This window comes from Mus pahari, chromosome 15, assembly GCF_900095145.1.
Source record: "Mus pahari chromosome 15, PAHARI_EIJ_v1.1, whole genome shotgun sequence".
Lineage (NCBI taxonomy): Eukaryota > Metazoa > Chordata > Mammalia > Rodentia > Muridae > Mus > Mus pahari.
This window is the reverse complement of record NC_034604.1, coordinates 73,597,596-73,617,132: the sequence shown is the minus strand read 5'-3', so window position 1 is coordinate 73,617,132 and position 19,537 is coordinate 73,597,596. Positions and strand designations below refer to the sequence as shown.

Sequence of the window (19,537 nt, the reverse complement as noted above, 5' to 3'; positions counted from 1 at the left end):
TCTTTTATTTTATTGGTGTGGGGCGAATATTCTATAACTAAGGCTCGTCCCCAGACCCCAACGTATGTATTTTCAGTTGTTTGAGTCTGTAGGAGGAAAATAGAATCTAGCTGCCAGCGCCACCAAAAGCTTCTTTGCTTCTGTTTTACTATTTACTGTCATCAGATACTAGTCCTAAAAAGAACACCTCAGTCTACTTCAGACATACAGAGAGAGTTCACTGGGGCTCTCCTTTGCTACACAGTTCTCCATTAACTCACCCAGATTCCAAGCTCCTCCTGGAGCCGGAGAGCTGCTGAGAATGGGCTGTGTGTCCCTGGGAGTTGCCCACTGGATTTATTTGTTAGGGGAAAGATCGACCTGGATGACGGTGAGCACCAAGGTTCTGCTGCGAGGCTGTTCCCTCTTCAGTCACTTGTTTAGCTTTGCATTATCAAAAGAATTCTGCCCAATACCAAGGTGGTTATATTGGACAGTAACTAAAGTTTCTGTGTTGCGGAAAATGTAACCCCTTTGTTTGCTTGGCTGGATATGGAAATGTCACCCTTGGGGTGATTAAACCTTCTAGGTAGAGTGCTGGGCTAGGTGTAAGGAGCTAAACTTAATTTTGTTATAAGCTCCAAACTCTAAGGAACTGTGAAGCCAGGCATAAACTAAATAATAAACAGATGTGAGTCACCAAATATAGAAAGCCTGGTCTTGACAGTAGTGGGGCACTGTGAGATGATAGGGTATTCACGGAAAGATGCAATTTACGGGTCACAATGTAATAGTAACCTTTCACTGTAAATTGAAATTTAACCTTGGCATATTAGATCATTTGCAACTTATAGAGTCACTGTCTTGGGTAGGAAGACAGTGTGGTCAGGTGCCAGGCTCTCCTCTAGATGGGATTGTTAACACCTACATGCCTTCTTTGATGCTGTAGTTTGGAGCAGGTTGCTGATGCTCTTGGCTGTAGTGCCAGATCGCTGGCAGGTGCTATTCCTTCTGTTCTCAAACGTGGGGGCTTGGAGTAAGAGTTATGATTCCAACTTTACTGTGGCACACCATTGAGCATGGTGTGTCATCTTAACCAGCAAACACCACCAATGCTGAGAGGGTAGGGGCATGTTGCTGTTGCTATGCTGCAAAATATTCCAAGACCTGGGCCTAGAAAGCCATTTGACTTTCATAGACACATCCTTTTTGCAGTCATGCAGGTCCACATGCAGTCTTCTGATGCTTATACCCCTGCCCTCAGTAAAGGTGACAGGCCACAAAGGTGCAGTGACTTGGCAGCCTTGTTAGAGGCATCCTTAGAAGATAAGTCTTTAGTTGATTCCTCACAAACAGGAACACACAAAGCAAATAGTTTCTAGATGGCAGCTTCTCATAGTACTTGGCAAGCACTAAGAAGCCTGTTACTGTTTGTATGATTTACCTTCTAGGGCAAGGCCACAGAAATCTTACTAAGATTGGCAAAACTTACAGAAGTCCTAATTTACTGAATCTATGCTTATTTACAGAAGGGAAAAACTATCAATTGCCTGTAGAGAGGGGAAAGGGGGACTCAAATTAATGAGACAAATTTCTGTGTGTATCCAAAACAATATACTCTTAAAATCCAGAAAGGTAGAGCACAGTAATCAGATGAGGGCTGGCCAGGTCAGACCAATAGAATTCTGGTCAGGGCTTGAGTCTACTCTAACTTCATGATCTGTCAGATCTTCTTTTCTAGTCTAGCCTGCTGAGTATATATTACAATTTGATCATGGTTTTACTCAATGTATCATAGGCTAACTCCACTATGTAAACATTTTAAAAGTATCAAAACATTGTAAAGAAGATAGTTATTTTCCCTGGTGTATTACCTGCATATAATTTTGTGACTGGTAACTTATAACTGCCTAAATTTGTGTGTTTATAATCTAAAGCAACCCTCATACTTGTGCAGATCACTGTTAGGAAGTGTTATGGAAAAGCATGAGGACCCCAGGAGAGACTGCATAAAGACTACAGTGTGGCTATAGGCCTGTTGTCCATGTCTGTCATACCCCAGTAGTCCACAGGGGAGAAAGCACCCCATCTGCCTTCAATAAGGGCACTGTGCACTGCAGTGCTTCTCTCTGCCCCACAGTTTCTTGTGCAGGATCTTCTCTCTGAAAGCATGTGCCTGCTGTGTGCCCTGGGAGCTCTCAGCATTAAGGGTATGTGACAGCTTTCCATCCCAGAGTCAAAAACAAAACAAAACAAAACAAAACTTTTTGAAAGTATTTTACAACTGAGTTTCTGGAAATTACCTAGAACCCCTGATTTTAAAATGATTTCTGATCTTCCCACAAAATGAAAATAGTTTCTGTACCAAAGGATTGAGGGTCGACCCTTGTCTTGTAACCACACATGCATCCTGCCTAGGGACCTCCTTCCTGTGAAGGTCTCATCCTCATCAGTTTTCCATGAGGCCACCATTTGTGTAAACTCTTTTTTTTTTTTTTTTTTTTTTTTTTTGGTTTTTTCGAGACAGGGTTTCTCTGTGTAGCCCTGGCTGTCCTGGAACTCACTTTGTAGACCAGGCTAGCCTCGAACTCAGAAATCCGCCTGCCTCCTGAGTGCTGGGATTAAAGGCTTGCACCACCATACCTGGCTTTTGCGTAACTCTTGATCCCTTACTGGAAGCTTTACTGCATTGTTCCTTAGGGGTGGACATGGTGTCCTGTGACTGTCACAAGACACTAAGGTTGAATTAATGATTTAATGATACCTGGCATAACACAGAATTTAAATTTTCTTGAGATTTCTTGAGTTTCCAAAGCCTAAATAAAACACTGGCTGTACAGTGGTGATAAAACTGAAAAGAGGCTCATGCTCTGCAAGAGCTGTGCATTCCTGACAGTTGGCTAAGCCATACCTTCAAGACAAAAGCAAGGGGGACACCCCACCCCCGCCCAAGAGCACCAAGAGAAGCTGTGGCCTTGCTGGGCTGTGCTTGTTTTCTTTGATTGCTGATAAGGATATATACTGTTTTAACTGTCTTATAATGAGATTGCTTTTAAAGATAACCCCTTTTCTTGAAAAACAGCCATAAAAGACTACATGTATTAGCTTAAAATTAATTTTGCCACTAATATTTTTTTAATTTTATAATAAATAACTATAACCAAGAATACCTTCTAAGTTTGAGCACCTGCATATGCCAGGAATTTGCTTATATCATTTCAGCCTTAGGACACTTTGCAAGTATCTTTTTCACATTATAGTGGAAAGCAAACCTAGATAAAGAATTGGTTACAGAGCTATTGGGTGTCTCAGTTGTAATTGAGACTCAGAGCCCAAGCTGGTCTTCTACTTTGCTGTTGTCTCTGTCCTAGCTATCATTAACTGTCAACTTGACACAGACTAAAATCACCTGAAATAGAGTCTCAAGTAAGTAATTTTTTATAATATTGGTCTGCAGGCATATCTGAAAGGGATTGTCTTGATTATTAGCTGATGCTGCAAGGCCCAGTACTGTAGTGATGCCATCCACACATAGGTGGTGCTGGGCTGTATTAGAAAGCTGTCACACTTGAACAAGCCACAGAGTGAGCCAACAGGCAGTGCTCCTCCGTGGTTCCTGCCTTGCGATCCTGCCCCGACTTTCCACAGTGATAGTTTGTGACCTGGTATCTAAGCCAAGTCAGCTCTTTTCTCTGTTTACTTTAAGCCAAAATGTTGTATCATTGAAACCGGATGACCTAGGGCAGTCTTGGCCTTTGTAGCTATAATGTGGGCACACTGATATTTATTATCATAGGTTCGTATGGGTATCAGCTTATCTTTTCTACTAGAAAAAGCAAGTTAAAGAGTGTACACAACTGTTTTCTCCTTCGAAGCTGGTAGAACTACGGGTGATAAATTGGGACAAACCATGAAACTCAGCTCCAGGGTGGATAGCGATTTTTTTTTCATAGGATCTAATGCCATCTGGGTTTGGGACTCAGTCAGTACACATTGCAAAATAGTGTTTATGGTGCAGAATGGTCTGCAGTAAACGATATGTGTGTGTATTTGTATATGTGTGTGTGTGTGTGTGTGTGTGTGTGTGTGTGTGTGTGTGTGTGTATGTATGTATGTATCGTTGTTAAAGTTTGTAGGAGAGAAAGGAAAAGTTACCAGTTTCTCTGCATCAGTTGTGCCTCAGCGGGCTTTTTGCACACTAGTGTGCTGTGTTTCTTCGTTTAATAATCCCTAAGCAGTTGCTCCTCATACATTCTTCTCTCTCCAGGTGGCACTGGTACGATGGACAGAGAGTGTCGGGCTCACTCTGGTCAGCAGGGACCTTGCTTCCATGCAGCTGAAGACCCCCAGTGGCCAGGTCTTGACCTACTGCATCCTACAGATGTTTCCCTTCACCTCCGAGAGCAAGCGGATGGGCATCATAGTCAGAGTACGTCATGATAGGACTGCACCCACACTCCAGTCATCAGTCATTTTCCAGGCTTGCTAAGTAAATACAGAAACTACCCCCAGAAAATTTCAAAGTCAAATATTTACTCAAATACTTTGTGCTTTATTTTCTTAGAGACAGGAAAAAAAAAAAAAAAACAGCTAATACTGTATGAGCTGAGAAGCTGGTGTGACTCCAATTGATAAAGTCACTCTCCTGGGGACACTGAAGCAGAAACAAGGAAAAGACAGTAGTAATTTTTTTAATTAAAATTGTCCTCAACAGAAATTGCATAGCATGATTTATGTACACAAAGTTACTGATACATACCTTTATTAAAGTTATCTTATTCAGTACCAAAATTGTATTTTGCAACTCCATTTGTTAAGCAGTGAGCATTCTGTCACACTTGAGAAACTGGAGAGAGTTACTGCTTATGCTTGAGCAGACTATTTCAAGAATTACAGTGCGACATTTCAGGGGTTTGCTGACTTTAGCTCTCACTACACTGCCATCTTAGAGCAGGTTCTACAAAGAAAGCCCATGGTACGGTACATTCTCTAGGGCACAGGAGCATCTTCTTTAGTCCAGCGGTTATTTACAAGAAGCAGTTCATCCCAGCTGTCTCTGTTTATTTTTACCCTACTACAGGATGAATCCACAGCAGAAATTACATTCTATATGAAAGGTGCTGATGTCGCAATGTCCACCATTGTCCAGTACAATGATTGGCTAGAAGAGGAGGTAAGCAAGTGATTCTCAGCATGGTACAAAATGTCTTCATGAAGCTTTTTAAGCCAGTAACAGAAAAGTAGTGCCTTTCCCATACTTAAAACACTGTGTTGTCACCACTTCCAGCAGCATTCATGACCAAGGATGAAATGTCTTTCTCACTAAATTATTCTAAATACTTACAGTTCCTTCCAAGTACATATACATAAAGGCTAAGAACCCTGGTTATTCTATTCCTATAGAAATAATTGCTATTTTTATTTACTATATGAAATGTGCAGATATATAAAAGTAGGTCTAAAATAGTATTGGATATCTAACAAATTAGGCTTAATATTGCTAATTTGTTCTCTTTAAAAAAGAAAACAGAAAAAAAGATACAGACTTAAGCAGTCCTATATTATTATTCCTAAACAAATATATTTGTAGTTCTCCTCATGAGATTTAGTAGTCACTGTTAAAGTTGTGTATTGATTAGTAATTGGGTTCCAAAGTAAGACTGAGGCGGCTAGGACTGTGACCAGCTCTCTTCTCCTTTGTGCACACGGCTGCAGGTGCCTTGTTCTTGTTCTTGTTCCACTCAGACCTCAGACATGGTCTGTCAGCACAGCAGCCACACCCGATATTCACGATGGTCTTGGCAATATGAATCAATATCTCCTTCAGGCCACTTTGATTTAATCAGAGACATGAATAAATTAAACTCCCTGAAGACCTAGTAAACTGCCATAAAAATTACTTTTGGTCATAATGACATGCAATTAATTGTAAAATACTTGTTTAATTTATTTAGCTTTATGAGGTCAAATCAATAAATGTCTTGCCACAGACAGACAATGTCAGATTGCTGTTCAGAAAGATAACTTCATTAAAGCCCTGTGCACATTTATGTGCACAACATTGTATTTTCTTTCCATAGATAAATCTTTTGCCTCTTTGCCACCGGTATTTTTGTTGTAGTCTCAAAGCCTTTCACTTTATCAAAAGCAAAGCAAAATGGTATTTTAGCAAAATTCCTGAGGGTGCTTACTGATATGCATATCTATTCAGGTTCCTTAAAGTCTGACCCCTACCTATAGCCTGGCAGTGACCCCTTTGTTTGGAAGTCCCAGTGTTTGTTTACAAGTATAGGTGGCATGTCTAGCTGTAGGATTGATGCCATTAGAACAATTTAGTTTCTGAAGTGAGTCACCAGCTGCCTTCAAACAGGTGTTCCTAGAACACAACCAGCATTGTGCCCCAAATCCTCTTTCTTTACCTTAGCTCCAGCTAAAACTTTTCCATTTTTAGTAGGGGTAAACAGTATTTTATCATAATGGTATTATGGCACAGTAAATGGGTTAGCATATTTTCATGTACCTATTGAATGTATTTCCATTTCCCACTTACTATATAAATAGGATAATAACTCATCTAAGGCCTTCTCCTTCCTTGTCCAATTAAGACCTGAGCCCCAGACCTGGAGTGTGGAGTGGATTACCCTGTGTGATCAACCCTGTGCATGTTTGTGGTGCTGTACTTCTGCCAGACACTGGCATGTGACTTTATACCAGTGGACTAATATTACAGACTAGCCCTATTGAAGCAATTTCTGCGATGAAACTGAAGTAGTCGGTGCATTACCCAGGAGCACAGGCTGCTGTGGTTGTCAAGCCCACCCATCTTAGATCTCGGTCCGGTCGCTTCCTCGCCCCGCAGTGGCACACTTAGAGTAGCCCTCCTTTGGGCTGGGACACTGTGGTAGGGACAACTTGAAGACACACTCCGCATGTTTCCTCTAGCTTCCCTTGCAGTAGCCCTGCTTCCTTGTAGTGGCCTACAGGGAAGTGGGAACCAGACTGCAAAACTGCTTGCAGGTGTTGTGGGGGTCCCCAGGCTTCAATGCATCAGTCTAGATTCTCTGGGAGTCACAAATAAGAGCCCTTTCCTTACAGTGTGGAAACATGGCACGAGAGGGCCTGCGAACCCTTGTGGTAGCCAAGAGGACTCTGACAGAAGAGCAGTACCAGGATTTTGAGGTGAGCTGCTTCAGTCCTTGTCACTCAAGGCTCTTCCTCCTTATGAAAACTTTGTTTTCTCCATGAAGGGCAGTCTTCCTGTGCAGGTATAAGGCCAGTGTTTCTGAAGTTTGGGGGCATGAACTATCTTCCTCCCTCCTCTTAATCTTGGGGAAATCTTCCTCCCTCCTCTTAATCTTGGGGAAATGAGTGTCCACAGAGGCCAGTAATTCCATCTCCTCAGCAGAAGCTGAGTGTGTCTCATCCCTCACTGCTGTTCTTGGAAACACAGGTGCTGCAGACCTTGCAGCTGTATGGATTATGGAATATTTGCACAAACGACAGGTTGACAGGGTTAGCTACCCAAGCTCCCGAAATCCCAAACGCCCCAGAATTTGAAACTCTTTTAACATGATGTCATTGCCAGGATGTGTCTGACTCGTGAGGACTTCAGGTTTCCATATTAGGGAAAATTTACCCTGAGTTCATGTGGTAATAACTACTAAATACTCTGAGCACGTATACAAAGCATAGACACAACAGGTCACCTGATCCCCAAGACCTGGTACACACCACACAGTGTATACGGACATGGTCACCTGTCTCATTGTGCCCTCAGAGCTGATAAAGTGCAGCTGTGTAAGTCAAACCATGAAGGATGTACATACTTGAATACCTGTTCCCTTGTCCTCAGAGCCGATACAGTCAAGCCAAACTGAGCATCCATGACCGGGCTCTCAAAGTCGCTGCGGTTGTAGAAAGCCTGGAGAGAGAGATGGAGCTGCTGTGCCTCACTGGAGTAGAAGACCAGCTGCAAGCTGATGTGAGGCCCACACTAGAGATGCTGCGCAATGCAGGGATCAAGGTACAGCATGCAGCCTCTGACTGCCAAACTCCTGTTGAATCCAACTAGCACAGTGCCTCTTTTCTGTGGCTCTCTCCATGTTCAAGACAGCATAGCCTTCCCGAAGCAGGGCTCTGATCTGTCCATCCCCATGACAGGTGGGCTTCCTGAGAGTAGTCTGGGGCCTGTCAGCTTCTGGCAGGTGTGCACCGCCTGCGGCTCTGCACTCGCCTCGGCGATTGTTTGCTCACCTCCTGTTCACTGCACGGTCCGAACCTACCACAGACCTTCCTGAAGCATCTCGTCTACTCCCATAAGAAACCACCTAGGAAGCATCTGTGGGCCTGGGTCGGCACTACATTGCAAGGGGCACCAGTTAGGGAGGAGTGGGGTGCAGGAGATGCCCAGTGTCGAGCAGGCTTTGAGCTTCACCTGCTGCTGACTCCTCACACTGAGTCACCGTCTGCTCTAGAGCTGGCATAGACAGTTATTAGGCAGGGCCATTTAGAAGCTCCTATCTGCTCAGCTCCCCTGTGCTTCTAAAGCAGTGTGTGTCCATTCCCAGAGTTAGACGGAAGGGCCCACAGTGAGAAGCGCCCCATGCGCTTTTGCCCAGCCACAAGTGAATGCTGATGCAGGTGCAGAAGTGCTTTGTCCCTGTGCTCCTTGTCAGCACACATGACTATGTGGCCACTACATAGCTCTCAGGTCCTCGCCTTCTCTCCCAGGTCCACCCTTTCCCACACAGTGCCTGGCTTCCCATCTGCTCCCTTATGCAAACTGGCCATTGGAACACAGTATCTGTAGGAGTCCAGCTGACCGGCATTCCTGTGAATTGTGAGGGTCAGTCCCTTTCCCAGTGGAGTTGGTTTCCAAGGTAGCCCTTTCCCTGGAGACATTCTCCCTTCCTGCTGCACTGCCGTCCTCTTCCTCAGCCAGTCTCTGTGGCTAAGTCTAGTATTTAGAGGATAAGTTTTAGGTTGTGGAAACTGTCTTCTTGGGTTTAGGGTTGGGTAGGGGTTAGGTTCTGTTAGCTGCTTTCTTAGCTCTACCTCAAGGATTGGAAACTAATTTTGAAGATGGTATGGGAAACGTACCACTTGGCTCTGAAAGAAAAGTACTGCAGCCAGATGAAGGAGAGAATGTCAGAAGCACAGTGGTGCCTGGCTCTACCTTGATTGTCCAGCTGGCTCTGAGCATTGTGAGAGGAAGCCTGGCAAGAAGTGTTACCAGCTTTAGTGGCAGCAGATGGCACACAGAGCATCAGCAAGCCGGAGTTCACAACTGGGAAGCAGTTCACACTCAGCATCTATCTCAGGCATCTACATTCAGTTATGCCTGCAGCCAAAACGCCAGGGGAAGAAATGGTTAGTTAGGAGTAGATGACCTGACCATTTCAAATGACCTACAATCTGTTTTATAAGTGTACATACTAGATTATCAATTTTAAAGTAGTAAAGTTCCTTGGTATAGAACTTCAGGTATTGGTAGTAATTCTGGGCTCATGACCTATCTCTATAACCTTGCCCTCTTAACTCTTCTGGGGCACCACCTGAAGCAGGAGTGTGGTGGTGATCAGCCGCGTCTGCCTGGCTGCTCAGCGACACAGGCTGCTCAGCGACACAGGCTGCTCGGCAGTGGCGGTGCAGACCGTGCTTACTTGGTTCATCATAGGAATATTTTATCATTGGAGGTGCAGTAAAGCTTGCTGATTAAACACAACAGCACAGTGATTGTACCACTAGAGTAATCAATATGCAACACATATTGAGGATCACATATCAGATATGTCTGTTACAATTCATAACAGTATCAGAATTACAGTTATGAAGTAGCCATGAAGTAAGTTTATGTTGAGAGGGTCACTACAACATGAAGAATTGTATTAAGGGTTGTTGCCTCCCTTCAGCCTCGAAGCAGGCTTTTTAGCTGGACTGGGGCACAAAATATATTTATGCTCCATCGTCCTACCTAAAGGGTCTCAGCGTTAGGTAGGTTAAGAATCTAACCTAAATAGAATTAAAACCCAAATATTTACTGATAAGTAATGAATTTATTTTAAAATAATTCTTTAGTCATTTGATTTTACCATTCATTAAACACAAAAAGTAAATTTACATACTAATGAGATCAATGTCCTTATTTTAATATAATTAAATCTTGGCTGACTGTTTGATACAACAGTATGTATAGAGCATCGTCAACACAACTATTCTATTTTAGTTGCGAATGCCACTTTACAATAAATACATTGTAAAGGGGCAGAGTTTTATTTAGGATGATTTTAGAAATTGGAAATTCTGTCCCAAATCCAAGCCAAAATTGAACACTATTTATTTATTTATTTATTTATTTATTTATTTATTTATTTATTTATTTATTTATTTATTGGCTTTTCGAGACAGGGTTTCTCTGTGTAGCCCTGGCTGTCCTGGAACTCACTTTGTAGACCAGGCTGGCCTCGAACTCAGAAATCTTCCTGCCTCTGCCTCCCGAGTGCTGGGATTAAAGGCGTGAGCCACAACACCCAGCTGAACACTTATGAAACTCACATCAGCAATGTAAACAATTTTTAAAACATTGTAACACAGTACAACCCAAATAAATACTTACATGCTGAGGAATGACAGTCGTAAAACATTAGCAGTCTTTATTTTCACAATTAAATCATGTTTTTGAAGTAAAAAGTTTGTACAGCAAGCTGCTATCCTTCATAACATGCAATAGTCTGGAGCCCAAACCACAGCATTTGAGACAGTGCTCCTGGGTGTTGCCTAGCACAGGGCATGCACAGTACACAGCAGTGTGTTGTGTGGTGAGATCCAGGGCTGCAGAGCCTCCCAGCGAGCACTGCCAGAAGCATTGTAGCTTCTTTATGTGCTTGATTCTAAGTTACTTTTTGGTTATTGCCTGTTCAGAGACCTCTTTGGTACCACATTTGTACAATATCCCTCACAAGTAGTTTAGTTATGTGACCACATACGAAATCCTGACCCACAGTTTAAGCAGCGAGAGTCAGAATGTATATCTTCACAGTGTGTCTGTATGTATGCAGTTTTTAAATGTTGAAGTAGCAGTTCTATGCTTTATGTGATAAAAGTACATTTTGGTTTGTCCATGGTGCATTGGCCTACTTAAACTTGACTTCCCAGCTGAAGGACTTTGCAGAAACACAGGTCTGTGTGCTCTTCTGGCTCCGCACTGCTTCCTCACATCTACAGGAGTCTGCATTTGTTTCAGCTGTATGTCTGAGCATCACTTTCTGACTTATTCTCCCTAAACAAGTCAGTACAAAACACACAACCATAGATGGCCTTTAGCCACTTTTAGGTACACAGTTGAGTTCATTTTCTGCAGCCATTGCTGTCACCGTCTGCATAGCTCTCCATTTTCCCAACCTGAAACTTCCCTGCTTAAGCTCCCACTCCTTCTCCCTCTGTATATGGTTTCTCTGGACCTCATATATGTGAAATTACATGGTATTTGTCCTTTTGTGTCTAGCATAACATCCTTGAGGACTCTGTCAGAATTTGTCTCTGTTTTAAGAATCAGAAAAGTGATCACATTTAATTTCTCCATTGACTCGGGGTACTTATCTTGCTTCATCTTGTCCCTGTTGAGAAAATCTTATAAATGTGCTGTGCAAACATCTGTGCACAGGACTACTTTAAAGAAATAGATATGCATTATTAAAGTTCACATGCTTCAATTATTCCATAGATTTGGATGCTAACAGGCGATAAACTGGAAACAGCTACTTGCATTGCCAAAAGCTCACACTTGGTGTCCAGAACACAAGACATTCATATTTTCAGACCAGTAAGTAGATTTCTAAATCACTTTGAATTGTTAAGTGATTTTTTTTTTTTTTGGTTTGAAGGATTGAAGTTTATTTTGTTTTATGATTCCCCTACCCCTTACAAGGTTTCTCTGTATACTTCTGACTGTCCTGGAACTCCCTCTGTAGATCACTCTGGCCTTGAATTTAGAGATTCACTTGACTCTGCCTCCCAAGTACTGAGATTAAATAATGGTATACACCACCACATGCAGCAAATCATTGAATATTTTATCTTACAATTAAAGTGTATAGACAGTAACTGCTGGATATCTTTTAAAATTCAATGTTGGAGATGTTTCTTACTCTATAAAAACACATGTTGAATGACTTTGAGATATATTTTGATGATAAACAAGCTGCTAGTTGGAAAGCATTTTTCTCCTATACATTTCATTTTTGTTACTCCCTATTTTAAGTAATTATACTAAATAATTTTCTCCTCGACTTATAAAGAATGTACGTTGCTTTCTAAGCCTACATTCCTTATTACCTGTACTACTGGGGCAGAGGTTGCTCCTATGAGACGAGGCCAGGTACAAAGCAGAAGCACCTCTAGCCCACTGCCGTTTCAGATTAAAAGTTCCTCTGTAACTGCACAGAGAAAGGATAGGAGAGACCTGAACTCATGTGTTTACTGTACATACTAGTAATGATGAGTTTAATTCAAACAAGAAGTAGAAGTTCCTTGGGTCATGATTGATGGTGGGTAGGCAGACACCATGTGTCTGTAGCTGTCTGAATAAAGTGCTTGCACCTACAGAAATGGTTATTTCAGTATCATTTACATGTAAATGTATTTTATTTTGAAACATCAGAATCTCAAATTATGCCCTGCAGACTACTATTTGCAATTAAATTATTAATGCTTCTGATAAAACTTTCGATCAATTTTTGTTGACTTTTCAGAGTTATAGCACCACAAATTAAAATTTTCACAATAAAACCTACCTACTTAAGGATGAGTCGGAGATTAATTTGGATCATGTGAAACTTTTAATTTATTTCACTCCTATATCATTTTTTTTATGCCCCATAAAATCTTTGCAGAAAGCATGTGCAAAGCCAGTGCATTGATTCCTGGCATATTTTCACTCTAAAATTAGTATTTCAGAATAACAGCTTGATTTTTTTTGCCCTTTAGATTGCTTACTTCTTTATAGACATTAAGCAGAAATGGATGGGATGAGTTGAAATTCATGGTAGAGATTAACAGAAGCAACTTCATGAAATTATTTTTGTAATACTCCATTTATTATGAAGAAACATGTTTGAATGAAACCCCAATCTATATAATTAGTATCTTACTTGGTGTACGGCGAGAAAGGGAAACTCAACTTCCTTGGGCCCTGGTATTCCGATTTATAATTCTCTGCAACTATGTTTTGGATGTTATAAGCCAATGATTTTCAGCACTGTTCCCAATACCCACCTAACCCAACACCAATTTAATAAATCATTTTATAGAAAGTGCTAGCAAATCCATGGTCATTACATTCTTATAAAAATGTTTATATCTTCTGGTCACATGCTTTCGTGACCAGAAACCAAGGAACAGTCTCTGTGAGAGGTGCAGATGCAGGGTCTGTAGGACCTTGCTACATACAGGACCTCTGTTCATAGGCTAAGCAACTTTAGTTTCTAAATACAGTTTCTGAAGGATCCTACTGTGATGCCTGGAAAATGTCTATTTATTACCTGTATTCATGATTTTTTTTTCCTCCAATGAAGGTAACCAATCGGGGAGAAGCCCATTTGGAGCTAAATGCATTTAGAAGGAAGCATGACTGTGCACTGGTTATATCTGGGGATTCTCTGGAGGTAAGCCTGAGTGTGTGTGTGTATGTGCTAACCATGTACATGCCTGTATATCTCTCACTGTCTCCAGAGGTCAGACCAATCTATAACAGTGTGTATCTTAGTTCTAAGATAGGACTGGTCAGTAGTGTACCATATTCTATTGGTCCATCTGTCTCTTAAGACTGACCTCTGATGAAGTGTGTGTCTGCCTGTCTTTCCAGCCCAGAGCGTGAAACGTACTTCTCAGCAGCCTAGCCAGCCACTCATGTCATGGCAGTCGTGAGAACACTCAGTCCTAAGGACATGTGGTGGCCATGCCTGACTTGTCTTCTGTCCCTTCCTGTCTAGAAGCTGCTTAAGTTCAGCAGTTCAAGGCCCTGTCCTGATTCTGGGTCCCCTGCTCATTGTTAATAGCATCAGTCTCCAGTGGTCAAGACATTTCAGCCCATAATATGTATTCTGTGTTTGTCCAAACCAGTGTTTCAGGTGTGTGCACGTGGACACATGGTACCTGAGAAGAGGTAGTGGCCTCCAGTTAGTTTCACGTTGTTGTTAGTCGCTGTTGTAAGTAGGCATGCTACATAATTTTCTACTCAAGTTATAAAAAATGTATGTTGCTTCTTAAACATACATTCCTTATTAGCTACACCCATGGTACAGAGGTTGCCTGTGGCATTATTCAGATTCTCATGATACTTCAGAGTGAAGGGCCTCGAGGAGAGTGCAGGAAAGCCCCTGTGGGAGAGGCTGGTTGTTGTCTGTCCTTAACTCTATGTGTGGTTTTCAGCTTCATGGATGCATGGTTGAGGTATCCTGTGCTCCCTACTGCCGCCCTCCTCCTAGCACACTTAGGACCCTGGGCCTTGTACTGTAGCATATTGCACCAGTGTCTTCAGAGCTACCCTGCAGTTCTTTTAAGGTTTGGTAAGGGGCTGACAGCTCCCAGCATAGCTGCCTATGACTGGTGGATCAGCACCTCCAGATCAGAAGATGCCGTTCATTTTGTGTTTTTTATATTTTAATATGTTCCAAATAGTCATTTCTATTTATAAATTTCTTTAATTTGTTTTTTTATATTCTAATGTGTTGCAAAACATCTTATAAGTAGCTAACAATAAGTACACCTCTTACAGAAGATTAAAAGTTGTATAATGAGAAATCCATACCAAAAGAAAAATAAGACACAGAAGTTAAGGCAGTTGGCATGTGTAAGCGTGAGTGCCAGGAGGCTCCAGAGCCCCTTGAGCATGACTTCAGGTGTCTGTCGCCATCCCCTGAGCACAGGGGAACAGGACGCTCTGCCCAGGCATGCGGGTAGAAACAGGTTGCATGAATCCTGGCTACAACTGGAGAAGGAAGTTTTCCACTGCTCCTGGCAGAGTGGCACCAGGGATCTGGCATCTAGGTCTATGGTCTCTCTTCTGTTGGTAGCCTTCTGGGCCACATGACCTGAAGACCCACTCTTCCAGGACCTAACGAGAAAATGCTAGCGTTCCTAGAAAATGAATAATTCTGTGCCCACTAGACAGGGCTGTGAGATTTTGGATTTTAGGTTTCTCTACCATCACAGAGAACTAAGAACTGGAACTGTCACTTTGGAAGGGCTTTGAGTATCTGATATCATGGGTCAAACTAAGATCTTCATCAGCCACATGCATGCCTGAGAAACACTGAAACCAAATGTAGGCAGAATTTGTTGTATACTGGTTCCAGGGAAGTAGATGCATCTTTTGGTCATCAGCCTGGCAGAATGTCATGTGGCCACTGACCCTATCCTTTGTTTGAGCTGTTTTCCACCCACAATGTAGTACCTTTAGGAGACCCTGTACTCCTTCCTACCAGGGGCCTGGCCACCCTGCTCTTCTTCCCATTTTCCCTCCTGTACAGCTGAGCCATCTGTCCCAGGACAGGTTACGCTGTGAAGTTTGGAGGGCATAGTCTAGGATGAGACCCAAAAAATTAGTCTGTTTACTTGAGGAAAGCTGAGGTTTTCCTACAATTCTGCTTACTTCCACTGGAGCCCAGAGTTGTGTGTTGACAATAGAGTCACAGCACTGTCTCCCAGGTCTGCCTGAGGTACTACGAGCATGAACTTGTGGAACTGGCCTGCCAGTGCCCTGCTGTGGTCTGCTGCCGCTGTTCACCCACCCAGAAAGCCCACATCGTGACCCTGTTACGCCAGCATACCAGAAAGCGCACCTGTGCCATCGGTAAGCCCACCCAGCTTCAGTCACACCACGGGTGGGTGGTGGGACGGTGTTCTACCTTCCTGTCAACAATGAAATGTGAAAAATAGCCAACTCTTTAACATAAGGCAAATTGTGTTGTCTCTAAAATTGATTTCATCTGTTACAGGAAATTCTTAATAGTCCCTAACAGTAGTATAAAACACAAAAGAAAAAGATATTTTATTTACTCTCCACCTCTTGGTACCTCTCAGGTGATGGAGGGAATGACGTGAGCATGATCCAGGCAGCTGACTGTGGTATTGGGATTGAAGGGAAGGTAGGTCTGTGCTTTTGTCTCACATGCTCACGTGCTCTGTCCTCACTGCCACCACCGTGGCACGCTGGTAAACAGTAGGGAACTAGCAGCCTTCAGCTGCACTCGTGTCTCTTAGGAGCTGTGTCAGGTCCTCTGTGCTTATAACCCAGGTCCCACATCACTAATTACCCTGTCTGTCTGTCCTGGGCCTTCCCTAACACCTCAGCTCCTGTCCCCTGCTTAAGTGCTTCATTCTCTGTAGAGGTGTCCCTTTCTCCTGCCAACTAAGCCACGGTTGATGTTTGTGTATGTGTCAACTTTGATTGTTCCTATAGTCACCCAAACATATATACACACAGCAAGACCTAAAAAAATTTGTTGAACTTGAGTTTGCTTTTTCCCTTGGCTGCTCTGTTCTACTCTCCTCGATAGCTTTGAAAAATCAGTGGTAAATTGTTTTTTCAAAGTATGATTTAGAGAATTGTCTTGAAGTAGCCTGGAACCATGTGATAGGATGAGGTGTCCCCATAGTCAGTGCTAACCCCTCCCTTCTTATTTTCTGTGTTGCTAATAGATCAAAGACCCTTTCTTCTTGTGAGCGGCTGATGTATGTGTATGCACAGGTTGTAGTAGTCTCCTCTACCTCACCCACACTGTCCAGTGCAAATGGTTAACATGCTGGGTGATGCTAGGGGTCAAGCAGGCACTGCCCTAGTGTCTTAATTCATATGAGCTCTAAAACTCAGCGTTGTGTGTTTCTCAGAGATTCTTTGTGGTTCTTCAGGAGGGTAAACAGGCTTCACTGGCAGCGGACTTCTCCATCACACAGTTCAGACACATCGGCAGGCTGCTCATGGTGCATGGACGGAACAGCTACAAACGGTCTGCAGCACTCGGCCAGTTTGTCATGCACAGGGGCCTCATCATCTCCACCATGCAGGTATCAATCCTATGCCCGCCGTGCCACAGCAGGCATTGGCTTCTCTGCGAGCTGTGCCATTGTGGGAGGTGACCACTGGACTTACTGGGTATCCCTGTATTGTAGTGAGATCCGCTGTAAAGATGAGACAAATGTGGCACTGGTGTTTAACTTACCGTGTTCTGTCTTTTAAGGCTGTGTTTTCTTCAGTCTTCTACTTTGCATCTGTACCGCTGTACCAGGGATTCCTTATGGTAGGGTAAGTGAGACAGATGTTCTCGGTGCCTCTCAGCCTCCTGTATGTGAGAACTTTTATTTAAAAGAGATGTGGAGCATATTGAGTGGTGCTTTAGGGGTTCTGGGTAATTGTTTGCATATAAACATTTAAGATGACTTAACTGCTGTGAAGTCTCATGTTAAGTTTGAAGAAACTTGAAAACCACCTGTATGTGTATGCCTTTGAAGACTATGCTAAGTTTCTCATTAGAGAAACTATGGCATTCTTGGGGAAGCCATAATTTGTGTCAGGAACCACGGCAGATCTGAGGTTTATAAAAGGGCCCTGAAGCATAATGAGAGGGGCAGAACCAAGGGGCGGGCACATGCCAACACTGCCATCAGCAGGGGTTGGAGCTGCAGGCCACAGCTGCAGGCCTCCTGAGCCTGCCCTGTCCCAGTGGGAATATGACTTCATCATGAGGGAATGGGACCAGCCACCAACCAGGAAACGAGATAGAAAGCACTGGGAGAGACATGGCTAGTCTGTCCCTCGCAGCGACAAAGCCCTGCATTCAGAGACAGCCACTGAGAAACCTTGGACAAGTTCCTCAAAAGCATAGCGGTACATGTGCCAAGATGATATTGTCAACTAAGTGTGAAAAGGAAGACTCCTTCTAAGTAAACAAATGGTAATTTCTCCCCTACTCATCCATCAGTTGTTATACCTAGAAATCATAGAAGTATTGGTGTTGGTGTGTGACCACAGAATAAAAGCTCTCCCTGCCACTGTGCCCATCGAGACTCATCACACCTCAAATCTTACAACCAGAAAGAACCTGGAAAGTATCCCTGACGTTAGTGGTTTTCTGCTTGCGGCCGTCCTTCTGCATTCCTGTGTGGCATGTGAGAACAGTGAGCAGTATCTGGGGGATTTGGGACCATGCTGTATTGAGACTGAAAAGGACTGGCTTGGGTGCTGTCCTCCACTACACTCGCACCAGCATCTTTGGCTACAGTATTCAGCTGCCCTCCTGGCCAGTAGAGGACAGACAGAGCAAGGTCTTATCTGCAAGCTGGTACAAGTGCATCCTAAGTGCATGTGACCCTCCCAGAATTCCTAATAACTTTAGCCAAAACAGGGGAGTTATGTCTTTGTTAAGACCTGCGAATCACCTGTCCTCTGTCACAGTCTGCTATCTGCTATCTGAGTCTCTGGCTTCTGCCTCCTTCCATCTCACCGCACCATCAAAGCAGAAACTCCTTCTGGGACTTTGCCATATAGTAGCATGTCCCTTCCCACAGCACAGCCACCCTCTTTGAAGGATCTGTGTGGGCTTCTGGGAAACCAGTGTGTTTCTGACCACATTAAGTGATATAATTAAGGAATGGAGGCCTCATATCTCAAACCCAGACATGTTTGTTGCTTCCCACCATTAGTAGCTATGGCCTTGTAAAATGTGCACCATCTCCTGAGCCTGTTTGCTCCAATAGGGGATTTCAATAATGAGCCTCAGGTAGGATGGTAGAGAGAGGCTGCTTACAAGTGCTTGCCACAGAGTACAAGTCACAGGCATGCAGAAGAAGCTAAAGTGAATATGCTTCTGCAGGATGACCAGAACCTATTGTGGTGACACTGCCAAAGAAGTGACAGATTATCTGCACAAAAATGGAGACAAACTGAGCAGAGTGGTGCATGTCTATAAATAATCCCAGCACTTACTAGGCTGAATCAGGACAAATTGAGGCCAGCTTGGGTTATGTAGTAAGTTTCAGTCTAATCTTGGGTACAAAGTAAGACCCTATATCAAAAAGGAAGGGAGGGTAGTAGATGTTTATACCAATTTTATTTAAAAAACCCAAGTTGGGAATAACCAAGATATATTTACACAAATGAAGAAGTGGTTCAGCAAGTGTGACTTATCCACCGTGAGATACCATTCAATTGTAAGGATTGTAAGGAAGGCACTGTGCACACACACAGCACAGATCTCCAGGGCACGACATGGAATCTGAAAAGCCATCCACAAAATGTACTTTTTTTTTTCTTTTTTCTTTTTTCTTTTTTCTTTTTTTTTTTTTTTAGTTTTTCCGAGACAGGGTTTCTCCGTGTAGCCTTGGCTGTCCTGGAACTCACTTTGTAGACCAGGCTGGCCTCAGACTCAGAAATCCACCTGCTTCTGCCTCCCAAGTGCTGGGATTAAAGGNGTGTGCCACCACACCCGGTCTGTACCTTCTACCTATGTCTCCACAGTAGCCCTACAATGAGAGGGAGAGGGAGAGGGAGAGGGAGAGGGAG

General features: G+C 43.2%; 1 protein-coding gene across 3 annotated transcripts in view; it reads left to right on the top strand.

Moving 5' to 3' along the window:
• Window positions 1–19,537, top strand: part of Atp9b (ATPase phospholipid transporting 9B (putative)) — a 207,808-nt gene that overhangs the window by 173,106 nt on the left and 15,165 nt on the right. For all 3 annotated transcript variants that reach the window (XM_029546803.1, XM_021214520.2, XM_021214521.1), the window contains exons 16-25: window positions 4,247–4,408; window positions 5,060–5,152; window positions 7,075–7,158; window positions 7,832–8,002; window positions 11,702–11,800; window positions 13,551–13,640; window positions 15,685–15,829; window positions 16,060–16,124; window positions 16,888–17,043; window positions 17,217–17,281. In XM_029546803.1, coding sequence (XP_029402663.1) covers window positions 4,247–4,408; window positions 5,060–5,152; window positions 7,075–7,158; window positions 7,832–8,002; window positions 11,702–11,800; window positions 13,551–13,640; window positions 15,685–15,829; window positions 16,060–16,124; window positions 16,888–17,043; window positions 17,217–17,281 — 1,130 coding nt within the window. The remainder of the gene's footprint in view (window positions 1–4,246; window positions 4,409–5,059; window positions 5,153–7,074; window positions 7,159–7,831; window positions 8,003–11,701; window positions 11,801–13,550; window positions 13,641–15,684; window positions 15,830–16,059; window positions 16,125–16,887; window positions 17,044–17,216; window positions 17,282–19,537) is intronic.